We start from the raw sequence: 24,761 nt of genomic DNA, 5'->3' as shown, positions 1-24,761 counted from the left end.
TAGTTCTTAAATATATATGTCTCATTCTTAGACTGCTGCTTAATCACTTGAAAATATATTTCCTCTTCAGCTGATAAGCTACTTTTGTACACATTTGCTTATTTACCTTTATTTTTAGATTGTGGCATTGTAGTTGAAAAAAAAAGCTGTTATCATGCTGTTCAAGACTTTATGGTTCATCTTCAGCCCTGGAATAAACACTTTAATTACTGTGGAAAGGCAATTATTACTCTTTAAAATTGTTCAGTTATTACTTCTGAAATATGATTCTTCTTTCTGAATAATTACCTGATTGTATTTCTTGAGATGAGTAGCATGTAACAACTGAAGGACATTCCTGTATTAAATATAGCTCTACAAGATGTCATGTGTTCTGGAGCTGCAAGGTGAATTTTTAAGACAAGTTGGAGACCTAAGAAGCTCGCAGTTAAACTGCACAGTTGCTGAATTCTCTCAAATGCTGTTTGAATTTTCACCAGCTAGTTTCAGGCCTGGGTGCTCTGAGTGTAATGAAAGGCTCGGTCAAAAGTGTTCCTAGAAAGCAAATGTTGGGTTAACTTTTGTGCAGTATGCATCCTCTGGATGTGAATGTGAAAGTTTTCCCACACTGGTCACGACGACTGACATTTATCTTCCTGACAGGACACATTTCTCATATTCTCTCAGTAGCAGGAAGATAAAGCACAAACCCAACAATCATATTGGAGTCTATTGTTGGTTCATTATGGAATCAGTCCAGTGCTACCCTGCCAAGCTGGGCAGAAAGGAACCAAAGAGTGTCCTGGGTGACCATGTCTTTGGGCCAGGAACTGCCCCTGCTCCCTGTCTCTTCTATGGGACCCTTGTTTTTAAACATGGAATTTCTGCAGTGCTCAAATGACTATGAGCTCCTTCCAGTCCAAACTGATAAATTCAAGGTCAGTCAATAAATTATAGAATCTGTTACTCTCCTTCCTCATTCCCCTCAGGATCTTGAATGCCACTGTTTCATGGGTCAAGGTTTCTATTGATTACCACATACCCAACCAGCGCTTCCTTGTTGGTGAAGAGTAGACCCAGCTGTAAGTTGACCCATCAATACTTGTATCAAAAATTATCTGTGACACCCTCCAGAGAGCTCCTTGAACACCTCCAGAGAGTGCTTGCATCACTCTCTGTTACCTTTCCTACAGATGTCAGGGAGATGTAAGTCTCCTAGTGAACTCAGAGTTTGTGACCCAGAGACTTATTCAAGTTGTTTAAAGGAGGTTTTTGTCACCAGCACTATGGTTTACTCTTCTGGAACTGACAACATAGACTCCTGGGTGAAAGTAAACTTGGATTACTGACTTCTTTGTAGGAGGGATGCAGAGTTGCTAAATATGATCTGTATCTGGAGGTGAAGCAGTAGAATGTGAGTGGCAGAGTGGCAGAAGATGGATGGCAAACAAGACGACTCAGCCATAAAGTGGTCTTTACAAGACTGCTGTTTTGTAATAGGTTGTTCCCCATGATGATTACTTAGCCTGAGATGCAGGTTGAGGGCCTGAGCAGATCCACTGCACTTAAGCTTGCTGTCTGTATACTATAGAGAAGGGCCCTGGTACTTGGAGCTCCAGATGGGCAGAATTTGCCAATTCTTTAGGAGCGGTACAGGTCCTCTTCCTGTTCCTGTTCAGTGGGACACCTTGGACACGCAAACCCGAGAGTCTTTGCATGGCTCTGAGTTTTATGTCTTGTTTGTAACCTCTGGTTTATAAATTCCCCTTTCAGCCCTTTTCAGAACCTAGTGCCAGTGTTTTTTATTCTTTAGATTTCTTTGGATTGGGGGTAGTCCATGAAAACTAGAGCATGGCAGCTAGTTAGCTGTAGGATTTCAACAGTCCTTCAAGCAAAAATAGTTCCCTGTGATATGTGTATGCTTCAGGTTTTGCTTTTATTTAGAATTTCACGATGTTGCACTATATATAATTCTCAGAGGCATTACAAGGTAGCATGTTTTGCATTGCTGTAATACACCAGGTGGTTACCAGGTGGTTATCTAAACAGCAACAGGTCACCTCTTTACCACCTTACCTCTAATGAATCCTGTAACTGGGCTTTTGGGATTAAAGAAGTCTAAGAACTCTCAACCAGTGGAACAGAAAGAAGAGGGAAAGTAAAACCCCAGGCTAGAATTCTGGCAGGAAGATTTCCCATAGCTTTAGGGAAGCTGTTTTGCAGCACTGGAACCCTCGGGTTTCCCTGACGCGCCTGTGCAGAGGAGGTGTGATTGTGTAGATGGGGGCAAGTCCAGCAGATGGCAAAGGCAGGAGAGGTAGGTGGAAAATAAACATCTTGGCAAAGTTAGGTAGGAGTCATAGTGTGTAGTAATCTCTGCAGTTTTGCTTTTGACAGACTTTCAGGAAGTCTCATTTCGCATTTAGTGTTGTCTTGTTAAAGGCCACCAGATTAGACAGAGGGCTGAAGTTGGATGTGTTGACTTTCTAGCCAGGATTTCAGACCTAAAAGAACTTGGTACATAAATTGTGTTTATCCCTTGGGGAAGCTTTTTGATTACTCTGGGTAACGGGGGTTGTGCATTCCTGACTTATTCCCAGCAGCACAGAGCATAGGGCAGCAAACTAGTCTAGATTAACTCAAAAGTGGTTCCTCTCTCCTCCTCACCTCTTCTTTCCACTGCCAAGCAACTGCCTGGTTTCTACCTCTGCTGCTTCTTCCATGTCTGTTTAGGCAACCTGCCCACCTTCAAGCCCCCAGGGGGGAACTGCTTAAATGTTGTGGTTTGTTGTGAAACTCTGTGTTTGCAATGAGTGCTGCCAAATATCAGTTGTTTAACAGTAATGGCAAAACAGTGTGCATTGAGTTGGAAGCTGGAATTGTAAATAAGTGACAATCTTGGTGGTCAAAGCTGTTTAGATTATGCTAAGGACTGTTTTAGAGCCCTGACTGATGTGCCTGTGAAATTCAGGGAGCTTTGGAAATGTGAAGTTCAGAAACTGGGCTTTAAGCACCATGTCAGTATTCGTCCTGAAAGGCCAAGTTTATGTGCCCTGATTACACTAGCAAATTCTTTCTAGCTGGCTGGGGGAAGCATTCAGGGGAATCCTGCCAGCTCCTCTTAGGGTCTGGAATAGCTCAGATGATAAACCTCTGCATGTCCTATGGAAGTAGATATTGACTGAAATAAATGCAGAGCACGTGTGTAGAGGAAACATGGAGTGCTTAGGTCCTGGCTACTTATGTCTGACCCAGGAACTTCTGGAATCGAAGTGCATAGTTCTGATGAAGAACAGTGAAGAACTAACTGGTGCTGTGATGAAGAGACTTTGCTAGGTTGCCAGTGAAGGATTGGTGTGACTCAGAAATGAGGTGATGTGGGTGGAAAGTGGAAAAATATCAGATTCTTCCATCCTTCCTGCTAGATACCAGTTAGGTTGCTTTGCAGTAGTGAGCACTGGTGAGAGTTGAGGTCCGAGCATGCTGTAAGTAATCACAAGAGATGTTTTTCATAGTTGTCAGTAAGTTGGCAGCACTGTTGAGAGCAAATGGCAAAAGTTTATTTCTGCATCTACATTTTATCCTTTCTAACTAGGTGCTACAGGGGAGTAAGGTATACAGCAGATGTTTTTACTGAGATATGTTCAGAAAGAAAAAAACCCAGATTTTCCTGTCATTGTGTTCCTATTGTGTAGTCATGAGGATAAGCAACAGATTTTTGGGGTATATAGTCAGCTATAGATATAGATCCTGTCTAAAAGTAAAGTTTTTTCACTAGCACTCCTACTATAGTTTCCTTCTGCTATAGGTAATGGGCAGGCAGAGGTATTTGCAGATATTGACAGCCCTCTTCTGCTTTAGATACCTGTGTTAGGGTAGGGTAAGTGTCCTGACTTCTGGGCTTCCTTCCTTGTCACATCTAGACTGTGGAAAGGCTAGATGACCAACATAAAATAGGTGCCTAACTGTGGTGGCTGGGCTTTGGTGGGGTGAGTATCTTAGGAAGAACACTGAGACTTGAAGCACACCCATAGACTGTTGCATGAGTGCAATATATTGCCTCACCCACTAAGAATTCATCCATCACAAATCAATTAATACAACTTGTAGTTGTCATTCAGCCCCTGCAAAAAAGAAAACCTGTGGTCCACAACAAGCTTAGCATTTGTTTTTGCTTTTGGTTTATCATACCAGTGTCTCAATTCTGCACTATACCTGATGATCATCAATAAACTTGATTTATTTTTTTTTTTGCTGAGCCTACAGGTCAGCAGTCTGTGAAGACAGAGAGGGTATGTAGCCTTTTGTTCCTGGTACAGGTGTTTGGAGATGACTAGTAAAAGCATCTCAGCTGAACTTCCCTGTAAGAACAGATTCATTTCAACTCAGAGCTGATGAGTTTCATTACATCTGTAACACAGGCAATATCCAGAATTCAAATATGGTAGAGTTAAAGATGAGTGCAAGATGATTGCTGTTTAACTTTTTTTTCTGGGGCATCACCAGAGGAAAAATTGACTTGAAAAGATTTGGAATTGGAACTTCAAATGTAAAGACATTCCAAATTGGATGTGTTTTTCCTTTGCTTTAATGCACTTACTGCACTTAGCAAAGTATTTGCATCAGTGAAACAGATGTTACAGCACCTAGTACTCAGGCAAGATTTAAAACGTGTTAACATAAGTGCTTTAAAAATGAAGCTTGTAACAGCAAACAACAGAAATTCAAGTCCAAAGCATGTTTCAGGTAAATGGTTCTGTTTTAATCTGTGGTAATTTTACCATTCATTTTCATCTGTGAGAAGCCATATGTCAGCATGTAGAAGAATCACTGAACTCAGAGGAAAAAATGTGCTTGTTTGGGGTTTTTTTTGTTGTTTTGGTTTGGTTTGGTTTTTTCCTGACCAGTTCACCTTCTGGAAGGTCATGACTTTAACCAACTAAATTAGTAAAAAACTCCTTATGGATTTTCTGGGATCAGGGCATGGGGGCACTTGGGTGTAGAGTGTTCTGTAATACTTCCAGAGCTCTGTGAGGGCTGTATGAACAGGGCTTGAAGCCCATTAAGTGAGGCTGCTGGCATCCTTCTGTGAGATGCTGTAGACAGGCAGAAGACCTACAGTCTCCCCGTTGCAGCTCACATGAAGGTGGTAGGTTTTCTAGTATCTGTAGCAGCAGGTCTGGACTTCTGGTCCAGTCTTCATGGACTGGACTTAAACTACCCAACATAGAGGTCTCTGTCTATGGTAGTTGGTCTCTTTATGGTTATTGGAGAGGGAATAGCTTTAGTTTGAGATGGATCTCACCCTCCAAGACACTATCTTTGCAGTGAAGGAGTCAGAGTGACTTAGATAGAGGTGTTTACCTTTCAACTACTGCAAACAAACTGAGATGAACATTGTGTCGTCCCTCGAATGGGCCCTCAAACACAGTTAAGGGACCAGTGGTGGTGGCATTAGCAAAGCAAAAGAGCAGTTTGGTGCAGTGCCAGTGAATTCCAGCATCATGTGAGGTTACTTCTCTTCATCTGCTGGCTGCTGCCCAGAAACCGTCAGCTCATGCTCAAATTCATCACTTCCCAAGTGAATGTGGCTGTTAGTTGCAGTTCCTAGGTGAGGTGGAGAGTAACAGCTCCTGTCCCTCCTGGATGTGGTTAGGGTTTCATTTGGAACAACAGAGATAAGTGGAGGCATTCTGCTTTCCCAGAGATTTCACTTCATGGGTACCAAAGCAGCACTAAGGTGGTGGTTGTGCTACTGCAAGTCACAGCTTGTGATGGTTTTTCTCACATACAGCTTTTTATGCTTCTGGTAGGAGAGCCTTAGAAAAACATCATCTGACCAAATAGTAGAATTCAATTTCCATAATTCTTACATTGTAGTTTCTACGTTACAATTTATTTTTCACAGCTTATAAGCAGGCTTTGTATACTGCAGTTTGAAATGAGTTTGCATGAGTCAAAATGTATTTTCTCTGAAAAGAGGGTAACAATTCTGCATTTCAGTAGCTTTCCAAATCAGATCTGCTCAGTTTGTAAGTAAAAAAAAACCAACAAAACCTGTCAGGAGGGAAGGTAAACTTAAGGCTTGTTCAGGTAGGTGTCTGTTGACTGAGAAATACCAAGGTTTCTTCTAGTTCTCTATCATTGTTCAATACCTAAGATGGTGCCTGCTAAATTTTGGCCTCATCTATATTTCTACAATCTCAATGTTGCACAGTTCAGTCTTCCTTTGCGCTTGCAATATTAATGAAGATATGAACTAAATAGATGGGATGCTATTACAAAAATCATACCTGTTTACCTGTTTAGTGTTAGGAAAGTATATCCTTCCAATTACTTTCCTTAAAATGCAGGGTTTTGATCAGAGAAAGGATGCATAAACAACTAAAATAACTGCATATCTGAAATTTGAGTTTAAATTAAAAGGAGGACCTGATAGAGATTAGAGAATCCAGAATAATATGATGTAGAGAAACAAGATAAACCAGGTGCCTCGAGTTGCCAAAGAGTGGGTGTGAGTCCACCTGTGCCTGGTTAGGACAGGCCCCCTATTATCAGGGGGCCAATAAAGGTGGGACACACACCCACAGAGAGAAGCTCGTTCTGATGTGAGGCAGCAGAAGCCAGCAGCTCGTTGAGCCTCAGGAGCAAGAAAGGCTCTTCCCGCTACAATATGAAGATTCAGAAACTGAGCTCTGCCACACTTCAGTTTTGAGAGAACAGAATTTAGGCAAGCTTGGGGAATTACAGGTGTGCTGTGTAACACTGTTGCTACTGCTTTCTTCTAAAAATGAATGAAAGACAAGATCCTTGAAATCTTAAGCACAAAGTCTATCTCTTTTTTTCTATTTGAAAGGAGAGTGGAGGAAAAAAAAATACTCAAAACATTTTCCATGATGCTTCGAACATTTCTTGGAAAGCAAACAAAAAAATAAAAATCACTTGGATATTTCCAAAGAAATAAAAGATAAAAAAGAGTTTCACAAAATCAGTCCCAGCTTAGGTTGATACACTGAAATGGCTAACAGCTCACATTTTGCCTGCTGCAAGGCAACAGGTTTTGTTTGTACTGGACCAGCACAGCAAAGAGAGAGGAGCCCCACACAGAGGAGAGAAAAACAGTTTTAAAGGTCTGGAAAACAGAACTGCTAACTGTGTTATGTGGGTGGCACCAAATGTTTTGTTCATTGATTTCAGAACTGTGAGCCCCCTAGGAGACAATATTCTGAGGTCACATATATTACTTTGTTTCCCTTTTTGGGTACCTCAGAAAGACTGGCAGAAAGTTCTAAAGGAAAAGATACTGATGAGGCAGAAAAGATGGAAGTACTTGATTATGTAATTCTCCCTTCTAACTTTTAGTTTGGAAATATGGAGAAAAAATATCTAATGGTTTGTAGATAAAATGTCTTACTCACTTTAAAAAGTCATCTACAGCTGTACTGCTAGGCTAATGAGGGTTGTTTTCATGAACTGTCTTTATCCTGAGAAGTATCAGTGGTCTGTAACCTTTTTTTCTTTCGTGTAGGTTGCAGCACCAGGCAGTTCAGTACATGATTTGCTTCTGACTGTGACCTTTTTATTGTCCTACTAACTTTCCTCTCTTGAGGCAGATGAGGGAAATATTACATGATCCTTGTGAAGTCCAGACACCAGGAACGGCTGCAAGGGGCTTTAAAATAGGCTGAAAGTTTCATAACAAAGAAAGATATAATAATAAATGTGAGAAGAAAAACTGTCATGACTTTAGTCTTCATAAAATCTTATCATATTATAGAAAGCTTGGCTGGGAAGTAAATCAGATTATCTCTCTGTTCTGCTCTGCGGTGTCCACTCTCTTTCATATTTCTTTTTCATTGCCTTTAGACCTATTCCTCAAGCTTAGGTAATGTGATTTTCAGAAATGAACCTGTGCAGAGCACTGTATCCTTGATTTAGATCTTGTTTTTGGCAAAGGTCTTAATTTTAGAGCTTACACTAGTACTTCTTTCCCAAAAATAACCAATTTGGTATGCTTTTGTGAATATCAAGAGCATTAGCATTGGCACTTCTCTTTTTATTTTGGTCCTTGTCCATGATGTTCTTCAGAGGGCAATTTTAAGATCATACTCCACCTAGCTGTGCTGAGAGTAGTTTTAAATTTCATCTCAGGTGGGGTGGAGTCGACTGTAGAGCAGGGTGGTGCCAAAATACTTACAAGGCTGAAGCTGATTTTGGTTTTTATGTGAAGGAGAAAGACCTGGCTGTCTTGTCTGACTTGGATTTCAGTCACTTTGTCCCTTAGCATCTGGTGGCAGCAGAAAGGTGACAGCCTCCATCTCCCTAGAGAACTCATTGTGGCTACTCATGTTCTGCCCACAGCTTTGGTATAGGGGCAACTCTTGAACCAAGAGTTTGATGTGTGTGATATCTGCCCTGATAAGAGAAGAACATTACATTCCCCTTCCAGTTCAGGCTAGCATGCCTTGTACCCCATGAATAATAGGGTACATTATACAGCATGAAAACCTCAAAGCCTCAGTGATTTCTTCAAGATAACCCCCATTTACAAGTATTATATTGAGCTCGATGGGAAAGAGCAATTCATTGTGTGTCACCAAACCCAGCTAAAGATGTGTTCAAAGAATATTCAGAAGCCAAGTGCCAACTGTAACTATGAGTTCATGTGGCCACACTGATTGCAAGTGAATAAGGGATTTTACTGTTACTGAATAGCTTCTGTAGAGCCATGAATTTCTCAGGTTTGGAGCAAAAATGTCCACAGGTTAGCCATGATGTGTCTATATATGAGAGGACTCTCTTCTAGCTGTAAGCATTAGCTACTGCCTGCCATTGGAGATGGGATATAGGGCTAGATTTTTATTTTATGTTCTTAGACGGCAATGGTCATTGAGTGGGTGAATTTAGGATGTGTACATGTGTAAGCTTGCTCAATTACTCCTTGATCCTCTGCGTTTCTTTTATTCAGTGATCTGCACTCTGACATTAAAATATTGCTGATAAATTTTTCAGATGAGAAAAGAAGCAAGGCAGCAACTAATCCAGGGGACAGTCCCAGGAGACACAGTGTCCCAGATTTCTTGCTAAGTTTCCTAATTTTCTATAGAGAGATGTGTAAAATCTCACGTTTAGCAAGCCAAAGTGCAGGTTGCAGTTACAGATGGATGCTGCCATCCTGGGAAGCATAGGCAGCAAAAATAGTAGTAAGTAGTTAATCAGATAAATGCTTTTGCCTTGGACGTGGAACACATGGGTAATAACCAAGAGGTCATTTTATCCCTGTAGTTGGCAGGGGGTGGCTACCCTAGAAATATTATTTCCAGGCTTGGATTATTTAGAGATGGATTTGGAAAAAAAGAGAAAATAACAGCAGGAATGGTGCAAGGAGTAAAATTTAAAAACTTTGTTCAGACCAAGTAATTCAGGGAACTCCACCTTTTCTATAAATCTGAGGGGAGGCTGAAATTTGTGAAGCCAATAATCTCTTAAGGAAGCAGGGGGAAAAAAAGTATCAGCCAAAAATTCAAATTCTAAACTGGAGATCTACTCCTCTGCAGGCTTTGGAGAGACAGGATATTCCTGCCCTGCAGATATCAAGAGATTTTCATCATTCTTTATATTAGGATATTAATTGCCGACCTTGCTGTGATACAGAATTTTTGCTCAATACATCCCTTCAACCACCTCACCAGCTCTCAAATTTCTATTCAAGCTGAGTAATAAGTATTTTGGGGAAATGACTGTGTAAGAGAATATGCAGTTTGGGAGAGGACACAGAAAGTATAATAAAGATAGATAGATAGATAGATAGATAGATAGATAGATAGATAAGTACTGGGATTACTCAGGTTATACTTCAGTTAGAAGGCAGGTTCTAATCGCTGCTGTGAATGTAGCACAAGGGTATTTAGTAAATGGAAAGAGATATCAAGTTTTTCCCTACTTAAGTTATGTAAATATGGTGTTTCTGGAGGCTTTCTCTTCATAAGATTTAATACTGAAGTTTCATCTACCTTAGATTTTAAGGAGCTTCTCTGATTTTTGTACTTTTTGGAGACCAGTTTTTTTGCTCATTTAGAAGGGTTGCAAATTCTGGCATTTCTTTTGCTGAATCTTGGTTCTATTTCAACGCCCCTCAAAAGTGAATGGAGGTTTAATTTTTTTACTGTCTGTTTCTAAGTTTTTGCGAAATAAAATCAGGTTTGATGGCCCTTGTGTAAGTCAGAAAGAGTCACCTATGGTTCATCTGCTGGCTGGGGAAGATGAATGCTTTGCTTTGACATATTTGAGAGTGGCAGGATCTCAGGTGTGAGGAGGAGGGGTAAGTTATCAGAGAAGGAGATCCGAGGTGATAATTAATGCAGCTCTTTCTCTTTTGGTTGCCTTCCCTAGGAAGCTGCTGGAAGAATGCTGTGACCCTGGGCAGCTCTTTGCTATGACAAAGCATAACTCCCCAATGGGAAAGAATCTCTGGTTTGATGGGGAATTTTTATATTCTGTCACTATCGACAATGCAACTTACTCTCTCTTCCCACAGGTAAGTAACCTTCTTTTCGCTTTAAGTTTTAATATACTAAATGGTAACCTGGTATTAATGAGTGTAAATATTCATCAAGGAATTGTATCTATTTCTCAATACAAACCAGTCTCCTCTGCTATTTTATTTCTGTGTTCTGAAAGTTATGTTTGTATGCATCTTAGTATTTGCCTGGCTGCTTTCCTGGTGTGCAGATGGATATACACAAGGGATGAGATTGAGCCACGCATCTTGATTTTTAACATGCTATGTTCTGGCTATTTAAGATGGTGATTTCTGCATTTCAGTCAATGATCATGCTTCCTGGGACCATGATCCCTCATCTAAGATTGCTGCAGTTCAGATCTGTTTAGCTAATATATGACAGTGCTATGTGTTCAGGTGTCCAGATTACTTCTAAGTTAAAGTTTCTTGATGTCAAGCAATGTGAGTCCAGTAACAGAAGCCAACAACTTGGCTTTTGTCAATTCTTGCTATGTTTTGAATATTAGAAGCAGCTTGTTGATGTTCAGCAAAGGTGTTTTGGGTTAAGTGCAGACGTTTTGGGTGCTGGCAATTTGTAATATTGAGCTAGATTTATTGTTTTTTTTAAGTAATGTGTGAAGTGATGTTAAATAATGACTTTATTATACGGAGTTTTGTATGTGGGAGGAGAGATGTTTTATGTGGCTACATATTTACGGAAAGCTAAACATCTGGATATATTAATGAATTTACATATTACTTTTAATTTCTCAAATTAAAGATATGAGTATTTAATAAGCCTCTCAGTCAGTGTTCAGTCATTCACACCAGGCTTTTCAATTAAACATGATTCAGTTAAGCATGTAGCGGAGTTCTTACTTGTTAAACTCATCCTGCAAATAAAGCATCAAAAAGGTTATTTATAAAAAAAAACAAAAACCAACATTGTTTCCAGATCTTCCCACTGTGTTAAGTGCTGGTGAGGCTGCACCTTGAATATTGTGTTCAGTTCCCTGGCTACAGGAAGGACACTGAGGTGCTGAGGCATGGAAGGGCAAGAAAGCTGGTGATGGGTATAGAGTTCAACTATTATGAGGAACATTGCAGGGAACTGGGGTTATTTAGTCTGAAGAAGAGAATCTGAGGGAAGACCCTCTACCACTACCTGAAAGGAGGTTGTAGTGAGGTGGGAATCAGTCTCTTCTCCCATGTAACTGGTGATAGGACAAGAGGAAATGGCCTGAAGTTGCACCAGAGGAGGTTTAGATTGGATATTAGGAAAAATTTCTTCACTGAAAAAAGTGGCCAAGCAGGGGAATAGGCTGCCTGGGGAAGAGGTGAAGTCACCATCCCTGGAAATGTTAAAAACCCCAGTGGATATGGGCCTTCAGGACATGGTTTAGTTTGCAAGGTGGTACTGGGTCAAGGGTTGGACTTGATGACCTTAAAGGTCTTTTCCAACCTTAGTGAGTCTATGATCTCAGCAACAGAGTTATGATTTCAAATGAGTTTCTTTAGTGGAGGAAGGGTGAGGGGAAGATGCAGTGTAAGAAAGAGATGGAAGCAACCACTTTCTGTGTTAAGGCATCATCTGGAGGAGCAATGTTACAGCTGTGTCCTGTCCAGTCTGCTGTCTGGTCACTTGGCTAATGGACCTCTCTGTCTCCCTCGGGCTGCTCCCCAGCTGCTCTGTCCCTGCAAGCTCAACAAACAAGTCATTGCTGAGACTGCATGGAGATGCAGCTTTTCTTGCAGTACAGCTGGAAAGGGGCTGCCAGGATGGAGTGAATTTCTTTCCCTTCCTTTGAGGCAGGTAGAAAGTTTATGGCATGTCACAGAGAAGCAGCTGTAAGTCTTTTTTTATTATGATGTGTATGATTTGTTGCTATAATAGAGCATCTGTATTGGAGAAAATTAAAATCCTTGGCAGAGTTGTGAACTTTGTATCATGTAAAGATATTGGCAGCAACTGCTCAAAACGTGTGGATCCTTTCCAAAGTTTCAGGAAAGCCCCACCTGGTCTGGCCCAGGGAAGTCACTGTTTTGTGCTGGGGTTAGGATTTCAGATTTGGTTTTCTTTGGATAAAACCTAGCACTCTGCCTGGCCACAGCAATGTTCTGCCTCCTCTCACAGAAAAGAGCAGTGCTGGGTGGGCTCCTTCAGACAGGTAAATGCTGGTTAGAGAGTAACCAGAATCTCAGGAACTCCAGTGGTTCTCAGGCTCCTGAGTCCTATCTTCAAAGTTTACAAGTTGGCCATGTCGAGAGCGAGGATCTGGGAAGCCGGAGAGACAAACTGCTGAGGGACAAGATGAGCTAAGGACTTGGGACTTAAATGTCCCTTAGGTTTCCCAAGCAGGCTGCAAAGAGAATGGTTAGGTGCTCTTGTAGGGGTGGTGGTGGAAAAGGTGCATTTTTATGATATTCCAACCCTGGAACAATGCTAGAAAGTAGCCCTAGGACATGTGCCAGAAATGCTGTTCCTTCAATGAACTGATGGGCAGTTCATTTCTGACAAGTGCTGCTGACAGCTACTATTCCCTTTTTCCCTTTTTCCCTTTTTCCCTTTTTCCCTTTTTCCCTTTTTCCCTTTTTCCCTTTTTCCCAAAAGAAATTTGTAAACTTCTATCAGATGAAATTCTGCTAGGCTTAAAAGCTTAGGAAGATTTATTTGCAGCACATTCTTAAACGAAGTATTTTTCTACCTCTCTCTTAGTTTCAAGAAGAATACTTGCCTAAATTTTTCAGGCTTCTGCTTTGAAGAATGGTGTCTATGGGTTTGCTAGCAACAGCAAGCGATTTTTGTGGAGATGAATATTCCTTTCAAAAATATCTAGAAGCTTAAAACCACTCATAAAATGTGGGCAATATTTTGAAAAGCTCAGGGGATGCAACAGGAATGTAAAAGGCCTCAGCTATGTTGATATAATCGAAAAAATATTTCCTCCAAAATAAATAAAAAAGGCTCCATCTACATCAATCTTCTGGGCTTAAGCCATTTTGTGCTTGCAGAAGAATTCTCAGTCCTGAAGTAGTTATTAACTTACAGGATAAAGTAACTCAAAACTAAACAGGAAACTTGCTGTATTTTATGGCATAGAGGAAACTGGCTATGCATCAGTGGAAGTTTATACAGAAATAATACAACTGTGTCAGAATTTAATATGTAAAATGTCACTTATTTTTAAATGTGAATAATACAAAATAGAATACTTTTTCTTCTGAGTCATCTGTAGATAGTTTTTACAGCTGGTTCAACATTTTCTAATGGAATGCTTTTCTGATAAAAATGCTTTTTCATCAAAATATAAATTTAGTATCTGTTCATTCATTTTTCATTTTTTCTTTGAATTGAAAAGGTTAAAAGGTTTTGCTGGTGTTATGACATTTCATTTTACCTTTTTTCAATGTAATATTTCAACTGTTTTCTCTTTCAATCAGCTCCACTGATAGCTCTTTTCAACCCCAGACTTCATTATATTCCTCTTCTTTTTATTTCTTTCTAAAGTTTTTGATTAGCCAAGGGAGAAATTTACAAAAGGAATAAAAAAAGCTTTCCTGTGGAAATAGTAATCCAGAATTACATTGCTGCTTATAAGAACAAAAGCTGAAGTTGCAGAGTTCTGCATGAACCAACAATCCCATCTGCTGGAAGTGGCTCCTCCTACTGCCCCCCTTTTTGAGTTTCATTTTCCCTCTAGTTTCTAGAATTTACTTTTTTTGAAACAGAAATGAAGTATTACACAGATGGCACCATCTTTGCCACTCCAGGGAGAAACTGCTAGTGGCTCATTGTCAATACCTGATCATCAGGAGAAGATGTGGAGTAGGATGTGGCTCATCACAGATGTTCTGGGGTGCTGGAAGGGTGGGCATCCCACCTGCATCTCATCTCCCAGCACCTATCATGGAGTCATTGCCTGGAGCTGTTGGATCATGCAGTGTCATTTCAACTACAACCAAACATTTATTGACAGCAGCTTTGTTGTATTACTTGCTGTGATCTACAGCATTATTTACCACTCTTAGGAGACAAAAAGTGTGGAGTCTGCATGTAGCTATAGATGTAGCTTACTATTAACAATGAGAGATTGATTATTCCTGCTGCATACCTACATGGCTTTTTTAAAGCTTTTCCTGTAGACTTGAAGCTTCAGCATTAGTTTGTGCTTTTAAAACATAGCTGGGGGCACTCAGAGTTTAGAGCTGCAGGTAATACAACTTTACTTGAGTTCAGTGGCATCATTGGATAAACCTCTGAAAAGCTGGGCTCCCCTGTTGGCCACTGGAGGCCATGGGTAACCTGTAAATGCATTTTCTCTCTGCTGCATTCCGACTGGTACACAGAAAATGGAACCACGTGTGGGTGAGTGTTCAGAAGTCCTGTCCCTCTCAGGGAAGAGACACAAAACCTTCTTGCTTTTCTTCTTCTGGAAAGTTAGCTGTGCAACTCTGGTCCTATTTCCTCAAACTGGGGCATGACAGAAGGCTTGACAAGCATTTTCCACCCTATGCTGTCTGACTAGAATGGAAGAAACCAGGCTTCCATATATGCCTGTAGTAATTTTCCAATGCTACGAGTAAATTTGATGTAAGCACAGGAGCAGCTGGGATGTAACTCAAAACCATGTGAGAGAACGATCAGCTAACATTCACCTCCTTTTGAGTTGGAGAATAAAACAAGTCTCAGTTTCAAATGTTTTCTTTGAAATAATTTTGCACTCCTTCCCTTTTCTTCCTTACCATTTCAAAAGCAAATTTCAGACACTTTTACCATCAGGGGAAAGAAACCCCTCACCCCAGTATTTAGATGCTTATGCAAATAATAGGTTTTTTCTCCTTTTTTGTTGGCAAAAGCTTATAGCAAGCAAGACCTGAGGTGAATTTCTAAGGTCTGCTTTCCCCTTCCCTCCAAAAGTCAAAGAAATATTTAAATCAAATGGAACTTTTCACTATGCATGTACAGTACAGTTCTGGCAGGTAGAAGAAAGAATGCACTTCAAAAGAAATTTCAAATATTAAACTTTAACTTTTTAATTTGACAGAATAAAATAACTCAATGAAAAAAAAAATCTAGTGTTATTGTATTTCACCTGAAGCAATTTGACACATTTGGTACCAGTAAATTATTTCATATTGCTAAAGTCTGACTCCCCAGCTGCTCCAAATCCATTCTGAAGTTTCACCTGCAGAATGCTTTCAGGTAGAAGAAAATCTGTTTGCAGTGAGCTTCTCATGAACAGGCATCATAAATGGTGTTTTAGAAATCCAAAAGAAGTAGCTTCAACCACAAATATATCTCAGAAAGCTGGCAGCTGTTTCTGGATACTTTGGGATCAGGAGAAAGGCAGGATTTTTTAAATTATTAATTAAGAGTTTAAATTCTTGCCTTTAATATAAAAGTAGGGAAAAGAAGGGCATGGAAGAACACCTATGAGTGTTAGATAGAGACATTCTCTGACATTTTCTGGGTTATTGGGGTGAATGTTGTATTGGGAAACATTGAATGATTTTACAACTGTGCTGTGTGATTTACAGTTTTTATCCAGGCTACCCATTAGATTCTGGGAGCTTGATTAATTTTAGTTGCTTACAACATTCCTCATTTGGCCAGAGATTTTATCATCTCCTTTTCTGACGCTGGTACTTGTAGTGAAATGAGGCAACCAGGTGCCAGTAATTGCCAGGGAGTGAGCATGAGCTTGTGTCAAGCCCACCTGTGCCTGATTAGGGCAGGCCCCCGGTCCTGCTCATGCGCAGTTTGGGCCCACCCTAATCAGGCACAGGTGGGCTTGACACAAGCTCATGCTCACTCCCTGGCAATTAGTGGCACCTGGTTGCCTCATTACACTGCAGGTACTTGTGCTGTGTCAAAGCAAATTCCCTGGCCTTAGAGTTACAGCCTACAGCTTCTAGAATAATGTGCAATTATTTCAGGGAAATAATTCAGATTTGGAAAGGGAGTTTAGTGCAGAGTCTGTGGGCTCTTCCCCTTTTTGCATGGCAAGGATTACAGGGAAAACATACTCATTCCAAGAAAGAAAATGGCAGTTTGGTTCAAGTAAAATTGTAAAAAAGTAAAAAGTGAGATGTAGGAGCAGCAAATGCTGGGAAGCGTTAGGGGGGAGCTTGATGGCTTTGTACAGGTGGAATGTGAAGCTACAGCTGTGTAAGGAATGTCAACCCCAACCCCATTAAGAGGACAATGTTACCTCTCTTCAAGCAAGCACTGTGTGTTGTTTGGACAGATTTTAGATCCACATGATCTAAAAATTGTGCATAAAATGGGAAAGTGATAGAAGTTAGGAGCTGATGGGCTGCAGTGTTGCCAGGAGGCATGAATTACTGCCTTTGGTGTTCACTTTAGAAATGCTCTGATAATTTTTGCTACCAATCTAATGTACCAACTTCCTCTGTTCTCAATAAAGCTCTGTGATTAATAGCTGCTTGGAGAACTACATTGAAATATTGGTTTTCATATGTGTCCTGATATTTTTCTTGGTGTCTGTAGAACTAACATTTAACGAGCAACTCTTAAATTTATTTTCATTAGTTCTACAGTCTAAATAGAATATCTCCCTGACTTCTTTTGAGTAGTGTTTAATTAGGATTTGGGGGAATTTCTTGGTGCTCTCCCTTTGGTTCCATTTGTTTTTCTTTCCCCAGCATACTGTAATACAAACTGTATTCTTGATTGAGGGATTGAGGCTACATATATTTATTCAAACTGGAACCATAATAAACATTAATTATTGCAAACATGAAAAACATATTGTATACTCAAAGGCAAAGAGGTACTTTTGTGAAGTGGCATCTGCATGTTACAATGCAATTAAATAGAGAACTTTCTGAATTATTCAATCCATTGTATTGTATAGTGCCTTTCATATACTGGGATATGCAATGCAATCTATAGAGACCCAGCAAATTTTGCTGTTCTAGAGCATGAGTCTTGCCTCATGCCTCTTGCCTCGAGCATGAGGATTACCCATCCTGGATAATCTCTAGCCATTGGCATCAGGTTGATTAAGATCTAAAATCTGGCTTAATATTTAGTTAAATGAAGCCCCTACCCTCACTTTGACTGCACACTGACTAATTAAGTACTGTAATTGGACCATTTTCTATACCTTATTAGCAAAGCTGGAATAGGGCATCATCTGTTCTGTTTGGTCAGTTAAGCAAAAGCCATAGTCCACCTCTGAAACTATTCCGTATAGATGGGATGAAAACATGCCTGATGGTAAAAATCAAAATTTATGCTAAAAAGACTGAGATACAATGCATATAGTTTGAAGTAATTAACTAGAGAATGGGCAACACGTTCTTGTTGAAATAAGTTCAAGCAGACCAAGGAGTGGCTTTTTGTCTCTGTTGATCATCAGCTGTGTGCTTTGGTTTCTCTGGGATTGCTAAAACATCTTCAGCCAAGCTGTTTAGCCAGGCTGTCTGTGGTGAGCCTGGTTTTCTGGACTTTATCTGCAATAATGCACGTGCCAAACTGGCTTTATCTCAGTCAGTGCAAATACATAAATAGACACTGACCTTTCCAATGTAAGAGAGAGGAAGGGAAGGACTCGATCTGGCTGGAAAGTGTCAGTTTGGCCTGCAGGCAAAGAAGGAGTAATGGCTGCCCTAACTCAACATTTTTATTTCAAATACAAAGTGACTGGGCATCACTCTCTTTCCAAGGTAGCACAAGAGCTGATCTGAGCACACACCAGTGCCTTTGCCAGACAAGGTCCTCAGGCCCTTGGGCATGAGCCCCCCAACAGATCAATCCCACCTCTGTTGGGATTTTGGGTATGTGGAGAGGAAATATTGTCCAACATCTATGTTGTTATAGACACTGAACAGTACAAAAAGCAGTGTAGAACCCTGTGGGATGGTTGAGGAGCCCACCAAATGTGGGATGTGGGATATTTTCAAGAGGGTAATTCCACCATAGTGGTGTGATTGGAGTGATTTTATATTTGGAAAATACTTCACAGAGCATATTTATTCACTTCTATTTGTACCTGTGGCTGTACAGTTACTGACAGGTAAAATGCAAGCCTTTGTGTGGAGCAGCTGTTGAGTGTAAAGAAGCCACAGCAGGGTGAGAAACCTGAACAAGGCTGAGTGATGGGGTGTCCCAGGGAGGGAGGCAGAAAGGGAACACTGTGGAGGGGAAGATCTTGAGGCTGCACAACCAAAATTTTCTGCCTCAAGTAACATTTTTCGCAGTAGCTAAGGGTGACAACTACAGATGTTATACTGTGGGATTGTAAAGCACAGAGCAAAAAAAGCAGTTTTGAACCTAAAGAGGAAGTGGGCAGCTCATCCAAAGGTGGCCAGAGAGGCTGTACTACTGCCCCGGGAGTTCTGTGGGTTTTTAGTCAACACTCACGTGATTTACAGGGGCATAAAGTTGCTGCTTTATAAGCAGGAAATGTTGTAAGGAGAAGAATAATTAAAGGAAGTGGTCTCAGATGCAAAGCTATAGGAAGAGCAAATTTCTCATGGCTAGAAGTAACTACAGGGCATATGAGCTGCCTGGCTGAGGGTATAAAAATAGAAATAAGAGTTGGTTCTAATCTGCCCAAAGGCAACACAGTTAGATTTGTTTGTTTTATTGTAGCTTTATATAACTGATGAGATGCTAAACGGAGGTTCTTTCTCCATGCAGGGGGTTTTCTGGCTGTGAATTCCTTTTTATGCCAAGACTTCCACCTACAGGTGCAATGAGATTTTTTTTCTTTGGGTGTCAATGTCTAAATCTTGAGTAAGCTTTATCCCTTATATCATGGCCACCTGATTGCCTTTTGTAGTAATTATGAATTTTATTTTCAGAAGTCATCTTGTCAGTTTATAGACTTTTTGCTGCATATCTGACTATATATTTGAATTATTCAGTGATTACATTGCATTACATTTAATTGCTGCTTTTTTTTTGTGAAATATTTTAAAATAGGCTTACTACCAATGTTGGCTTATTTGAGGCTTAGGTTTGGTTGCATTTCATGCTTGGCCATGTATCATGTGGCAGGTGTGTAGGCACTGATGAAATATTACATACTTATTTATTTCAGACACTTATTTGATTTCTTAAAATGGCTCATGTGAATTGTACTGGAGTGTGGCAGGGTATCAGTTTGTGTTCAGAAAGAGCATAATCTGTAGCAAAGACATATCCCCCCCTTTTCTTCCAGGTATTCCTAAACAGGGGTGCAAGCCTGGCTTAAGCAGAGTTTGCAGGCTTTGAAGAAAGTCAGGGAAGGTTACACCACTGCAGAAGCTATTAAGAAGGGCTAGCATGGTTACAAATCATGTAGGAGGATTATATAGGGACTTTCAAAAGATCCTTTATGTCTTCTTGCTTAGGGGGGAGTGTAAGGCCAGCTTTACATTTAATGAGAAATCTGCTGTATTACAGTTCAGAAATTGACTTATGTAGCCAGGCATGGTTGATTTAGAGTCCTTGCAACCTGATATGGTGTGGAGGGGAAGAGCTGTGGTTCTCTTCTGAACAATTTTTATCATCTGAATGGCTCCCATGAGGCAGATGCTGGCTTCCAAATGACATTTTGGACATTGAGAAAGTAACACAATAGTGGTTTTCTTACATCATGATTCCTGTGATGCTGGACCTGCAGGTGAAGGATTGTTAACTTGCTGTTGCTCAGATAAAAAATTCAGCCTGGTTTTCTCCTTCTTGGTCACAAGAGCTTGATACTGTTTTCAGAGTTTTTAGGAGTAAATTTGACAATTACATCTGTGCTGCTCTGACTGTCAACAGGCCAGTAACCACCAGTCTGAGGTGCCTGTTTGGTGTGTGGTGGCTAAAGGGATAGTCTATGGTGGGATGCAAAGGCAAGGTGCCTGAAAGCACTGATGTCTTTCCAGCTGAAATGAATCAGGACATGGCATTTAACAGACTTGTTGGATCCTAGATGCAAAGAGAGAGAGAGAGACAGTTATTTGCAGCACAGAGATGATGTGCTTTTAAATAAAAATTTATTTTTAAAGACTGTCTTAGACCGTCTGCAAACTGAGGGCATCTGGGGGTGTTGTCAGTTGGCAGTGCAAGTTTATGGATGTGAAATACTCAAGCTCAAAGCCATGGCTTGGGCTCACTGGTTCGAGTCCAGGCCACCAATCCCAGGGATAATGCTACAGGCATTTGCAGGGTATTTTCACGTGGGGTACATTATTTCCAGCATGATTCTGAGCACTGAGCTAAGTGAGCCCTTGATGGATAAGCCAAAAGTCAGTTATAAAATCTGTGAGCACGGTTAGGGTGGAGGTTCAAGGTTCCTGCATACCAGCATGATGGCTGCAGCAGAGCTACCTGAATATCACCTCATAGAAGCTCAGTCTTCAATGGCTGTATTTTCCTCAGTGTGAAATGTAATGGGCTAATGTTCTTCAATTTCAAAAGGTTTAGATGAAAGTCATTGGGTTCTAGATGATCAGGAGAATATTACCTGAATTATATCCCAAATGTTAGCTCTGGGAGACTTGAAATGTTTTCTATGAACTCTCAAGTCATGAAGGTGCAATTGAGCATCTTCATTCTCTGACACAGGAATTTCATGATAGGTGAAGAACAAAAATTATACATGTCAGGGGAGGCTGACAGGGGTGCTGTCAGTCCATTCTCATGGTATCAGAGTGAAACCTGTGTACATTCATTTTGTGGAGGACATACTGAGTGGTCATTGCCCTCTTTGTCTCTGCCCTGTGGCAGACAGCCCTACCTGGGCTGTACCTGACATTTATCTAGTAAATTTTTACACCTTTCAGTAATGGAAATTGCACAGAACACTAGGCAGTCCCATCCAGTACTTTGCTGGACTTCTCTTTCCTTATGTGTGGTATGTGTTTCCTGATGGCTAACTTAAAATTCCCCCTTAGCTATAATTTCAGAACATTTTTCTCTTATCTTTTCTATGTATGTCTGCTATCAAGTCTCCCCACAATCTTTTTCTGTAGGATAAACAACCACACCTCTTTTAATTAGACCATTTTTTCTGAAATTCTGTACATTTCTTAGTTTCTGATAGTCTATAAGGAAGATCCGTGACAATTAACTGTGTGATGCCCTCAGAATGTATTTTCTGAGTTTCCTGTTGGAGATGATGTAAAAACATCAATGCCATATCCTCTGAAGTGCAGAGCTTAATGACACCTTTCTACTTGAACAAGCTTGTGTTTAGTGTTGCTGGTTATTCCTGTAGCTGGAAGATCACGGGATGTTGCTCTTAGTGAGGTGTCCTGGTTTGGGCCAGGATAAAGGTGATTTTCTGTCTTGTACTTTTGCTTTCAGCTAAGTCTCTTGTAAGTAGTTGCACTTGCTGACATTAACAGCAAGTTTCTCAGACAGTGTCTGCTTCTAGGACAGATAACACTTGATGTTTATAATTACTGCTAGAGACTGGTGTGCAGAGCCAAGGACACTGCTCAGCTCTGAGGAACATTTTACCCTCCAGAAGGAAGAAAGAGCTCCCACCTGCAGCCCTCCTTTGGGGAAGGACAAGATAGATGCCAGAATTGACCAGAGTATTGCATCCCATACACACCATACTCAATATAAATTTGAGGGATCACAAGGGTCAAACAAGCTTCCTGCCCTTCCTGCTTCCACTTCTTTGCCTGTTCCCTGTTTTGCTTCAGCATCCTGGAAGGATTCCATCCATTCCTCTGCCTGTGCTCCTGATCCGTGCCAGCCCATATCTGTGTGTTCCTGCCTCCAGCTCCCAACTGCTGCCGACTCCAGGAGTCCAGCCTGGACTTTCCCAGGGCTGCCCTGCAGCCTCAGTGGTGACGTGAGAGTTATTGGGGGAAAAGGAGGCAAGGAATGTGGGATCAATTTTCCTGTATATTTGTATATATTTAGTAATTTTTCCTATTTATCATTACTGTTTCATTACAGTTGTGTAGTTTAGTATCCAACCCATAAGTCTCTCTCCCTTATTCTCTCTCCTTTCTCTATCAGGGAGGAGAGAGAGATTAATAGAGAGCATCTGTTACTCGGTTTAATTGCCAGGCCAGTGTTGAACGGTGACGTGAGGCAAACCCAGAATCCCAACATACACACTCATCTTTCCTCCTTAATAATATTCTCCCAGGACTGAACAGGGAACAAAACTGAGATATCTTCTCCTTTCAAGGGTGCTGCAATGACAGCTCTGACAGTCTGTGTTGGCTCATCTCACTCATCTTTTTAACTCAGTAAACTGAATGTACTTCTTGCAGGGGCAGACAGACAGACAGACGGGTGCCAGCAGTGAGCTCCCTCTCTGGGGGGGGCACATTGAGGGTTGTGTGAAGCTGCTGCTGTGTGACTTCACTTGCCAGTGTATAGAACCAAGCTGAACTAAACCCACCTGCAGGGCATGAAGTAATACCAAGTAATATTTTCTTTCTGTTGATGATATCTAACAAGGTTGTGAATGTGATAAGAGTGTAGAATGGAAATGTGTAGTGTATTCTGGTTTCTTGGCTGGCTCACCTACTTGTAGGTTAATTCATTAGTGGAAATTCTTCCATCCCAGCCATTTCCAGCCTTTTCCTTAATCTAAAACCCATTGGCTTGTCTCCCTTCCCTTGCGGCAGGGCTTGACATATGCACAGTGTAGCTTGTTATTACGAGCAATGCTGCAAATCTAAGTGATGGGACTAGGCTCAATAGAAGATAGTTTAGGTGAAATGAGACAATAAATGCAAAGGCCACACAGATCTGTTCTGCGAGCCACTGTTGTGCCAGAAGAAGAAATGGGAAAGCCAAAGATAAATAATCCTTGGTGTGAGTATGATGCTCTTTATAGCAATTCCCTCAAGCACTTTATAGTCATTCAGATTCCATGTGTGGTGTTACTGCACAGTTAAATCTATCCCTAGAAGTCTCTGGAGACAATTAAAATGAGGGTTTCTGCATAGGGAGTATGTGGGGAAGAAATATTGGAACCCCTTTTTCCTCTACAGTAAACAGACACACATGATGAACCACTTCTACTTTTGCTGCACAGACAAAAAAATTGGGAGAGAGCTATGGCACCCCTGTGATATTCTGGGCAGTATACGAATATAGCAGACAGGAGCTTTTTCTCATCCCTGCAGTATTAAGCAAGGCCTTTAAAAAGCAGGACTACATCGGTTAAGTTCATCAGCACTGCTTTCCTGGCTCCAGTCTTGTCAGATTTCTTGCAGTTCCAGTTCCCCAATTCAAGATGTGCCATCCAAGAAGTACCCAGGGCCTGCTGCCCCTCATCCCAGCACTGTGGCTGTGACTGGCACAGTGGCTGCATTCATCTTTTCAAAGTAGTTGCTGGGCAGGGAGGTGTGAGTGCTGGATTGTTAAACACTGAAAGAAGCATGGTAAGGAAATGAGAACAAACTGTGTTGCAAAATAGGTCATCAAGTCTGGTTACCCCAAAGTCAATAGCAATGTTCCAGTTGACCTCAGCATGACCAGGATTTAGGCAATGGTACTTCTTTGCCGAGTACAGTTCTGCTGGGCACAAGTGCATTTGTTTTTGTGGCTTTTTCCTGGTTAACAAAGAATGACTTTTTTTCCATTTTTGGCCTTTATGAGCCCTTGTTTTCAATTAATGAATGAGCGATTTAAATTCTTCCTCTACTCTGACTGAAGGAGACTTGTTTATATTCCCCTTTAAGACAGGCCCTGAGTGAAAATACAAGGCAAATCTGAAACAGCCTCTCAGATGAGATAAAATTGAGCTTTTTGTGGCTGCTCTTCCTTGCTCCCATCCCATCTGGCAGCATGCTTTTTGTTGTCCATGCCAATAAGCAGGGAATCATCCCTGACTTGCTGCTTCTCTGAGTCCTTGCAAGTAGATTGTAAGTCTTGAGGAATCTTTGCACACTTTTCTACTTCTCTGTCTCTCTCCATGAGCCAGTCTTACTCTACTACAGTTACTTTTGCAGGGCAAAGGCAGCCTTTTTTATATGCTTGTGCACAACCAGGAATCATGGTGTCTATGTCTGTGTATGAGGATGGAGCATGCAATGATATGACCCAGTGGTCAACAATACCCTATTAAAGGGATGTCATCCATAGCTGTTGTGCTTATTTTTATTTTTTATTTATTTGTTTTGTTTTTAAGTAGTGCAGAGATCCTTGGCATGTGACCCAAGGAAAGATGTGAAATCACTGGCATCCTGTTTTTCTGATGCAGTAGTGGGTATGTTATCTTCTGCAACTTTTTTTTGAGGGAGGACCAGATACCATCCTCTTGAAGGCATGAATTTACCCCAGATTGTTTTTAGGATGCCTGGA

The 24,761-nt window shown here is 40.9% G+C and overlaps 1 protein-coding gene across 1 annotated transcript in view; it reads left to right on the top strand.

Annotated features, from left to right (window-relative positions):
• ST8SIA1 (ST8 alpha-N-acetyl-neuraminide alpha-2,8-sialyltransferase 1) overlaps window positions 1-24,761 on the top strand; it is a 114,403-nt gene that overhangs the window by 16,539 nt on the left and 73,103 nt on the right. Inside the window, exon 2 of the mRNA XM_030469465.1 lies at window positions 10,372-10,516. Within this exon, the coding sequence (XP_030325325.1) occupies window positions 10,372-10,516 (145 nt within the window). The remainder of the gene's footprint in view (window positions 1-10,371; window positions 10,517-24,761) is intronic.

Source organism: Calypte anna, chromosome 1, assembly GCF_003957555.1.
Source record: "Calypte anna isolate BGI_N300 chromosome 1, bCalAnn1_v1.p, whole genome shotgun sequence".
Taxonomy (NCBI): Eukaryota; Metazoa; Chordata; class Aves; order Apodiformes; family Trochilidae; genus Calypte; species Calypte anna.
The sequence above is the reverse complement of the archived record's forward strand: the minus strand, read 5'-3'. Positions and strand labels throughout refer to the sequence as shown.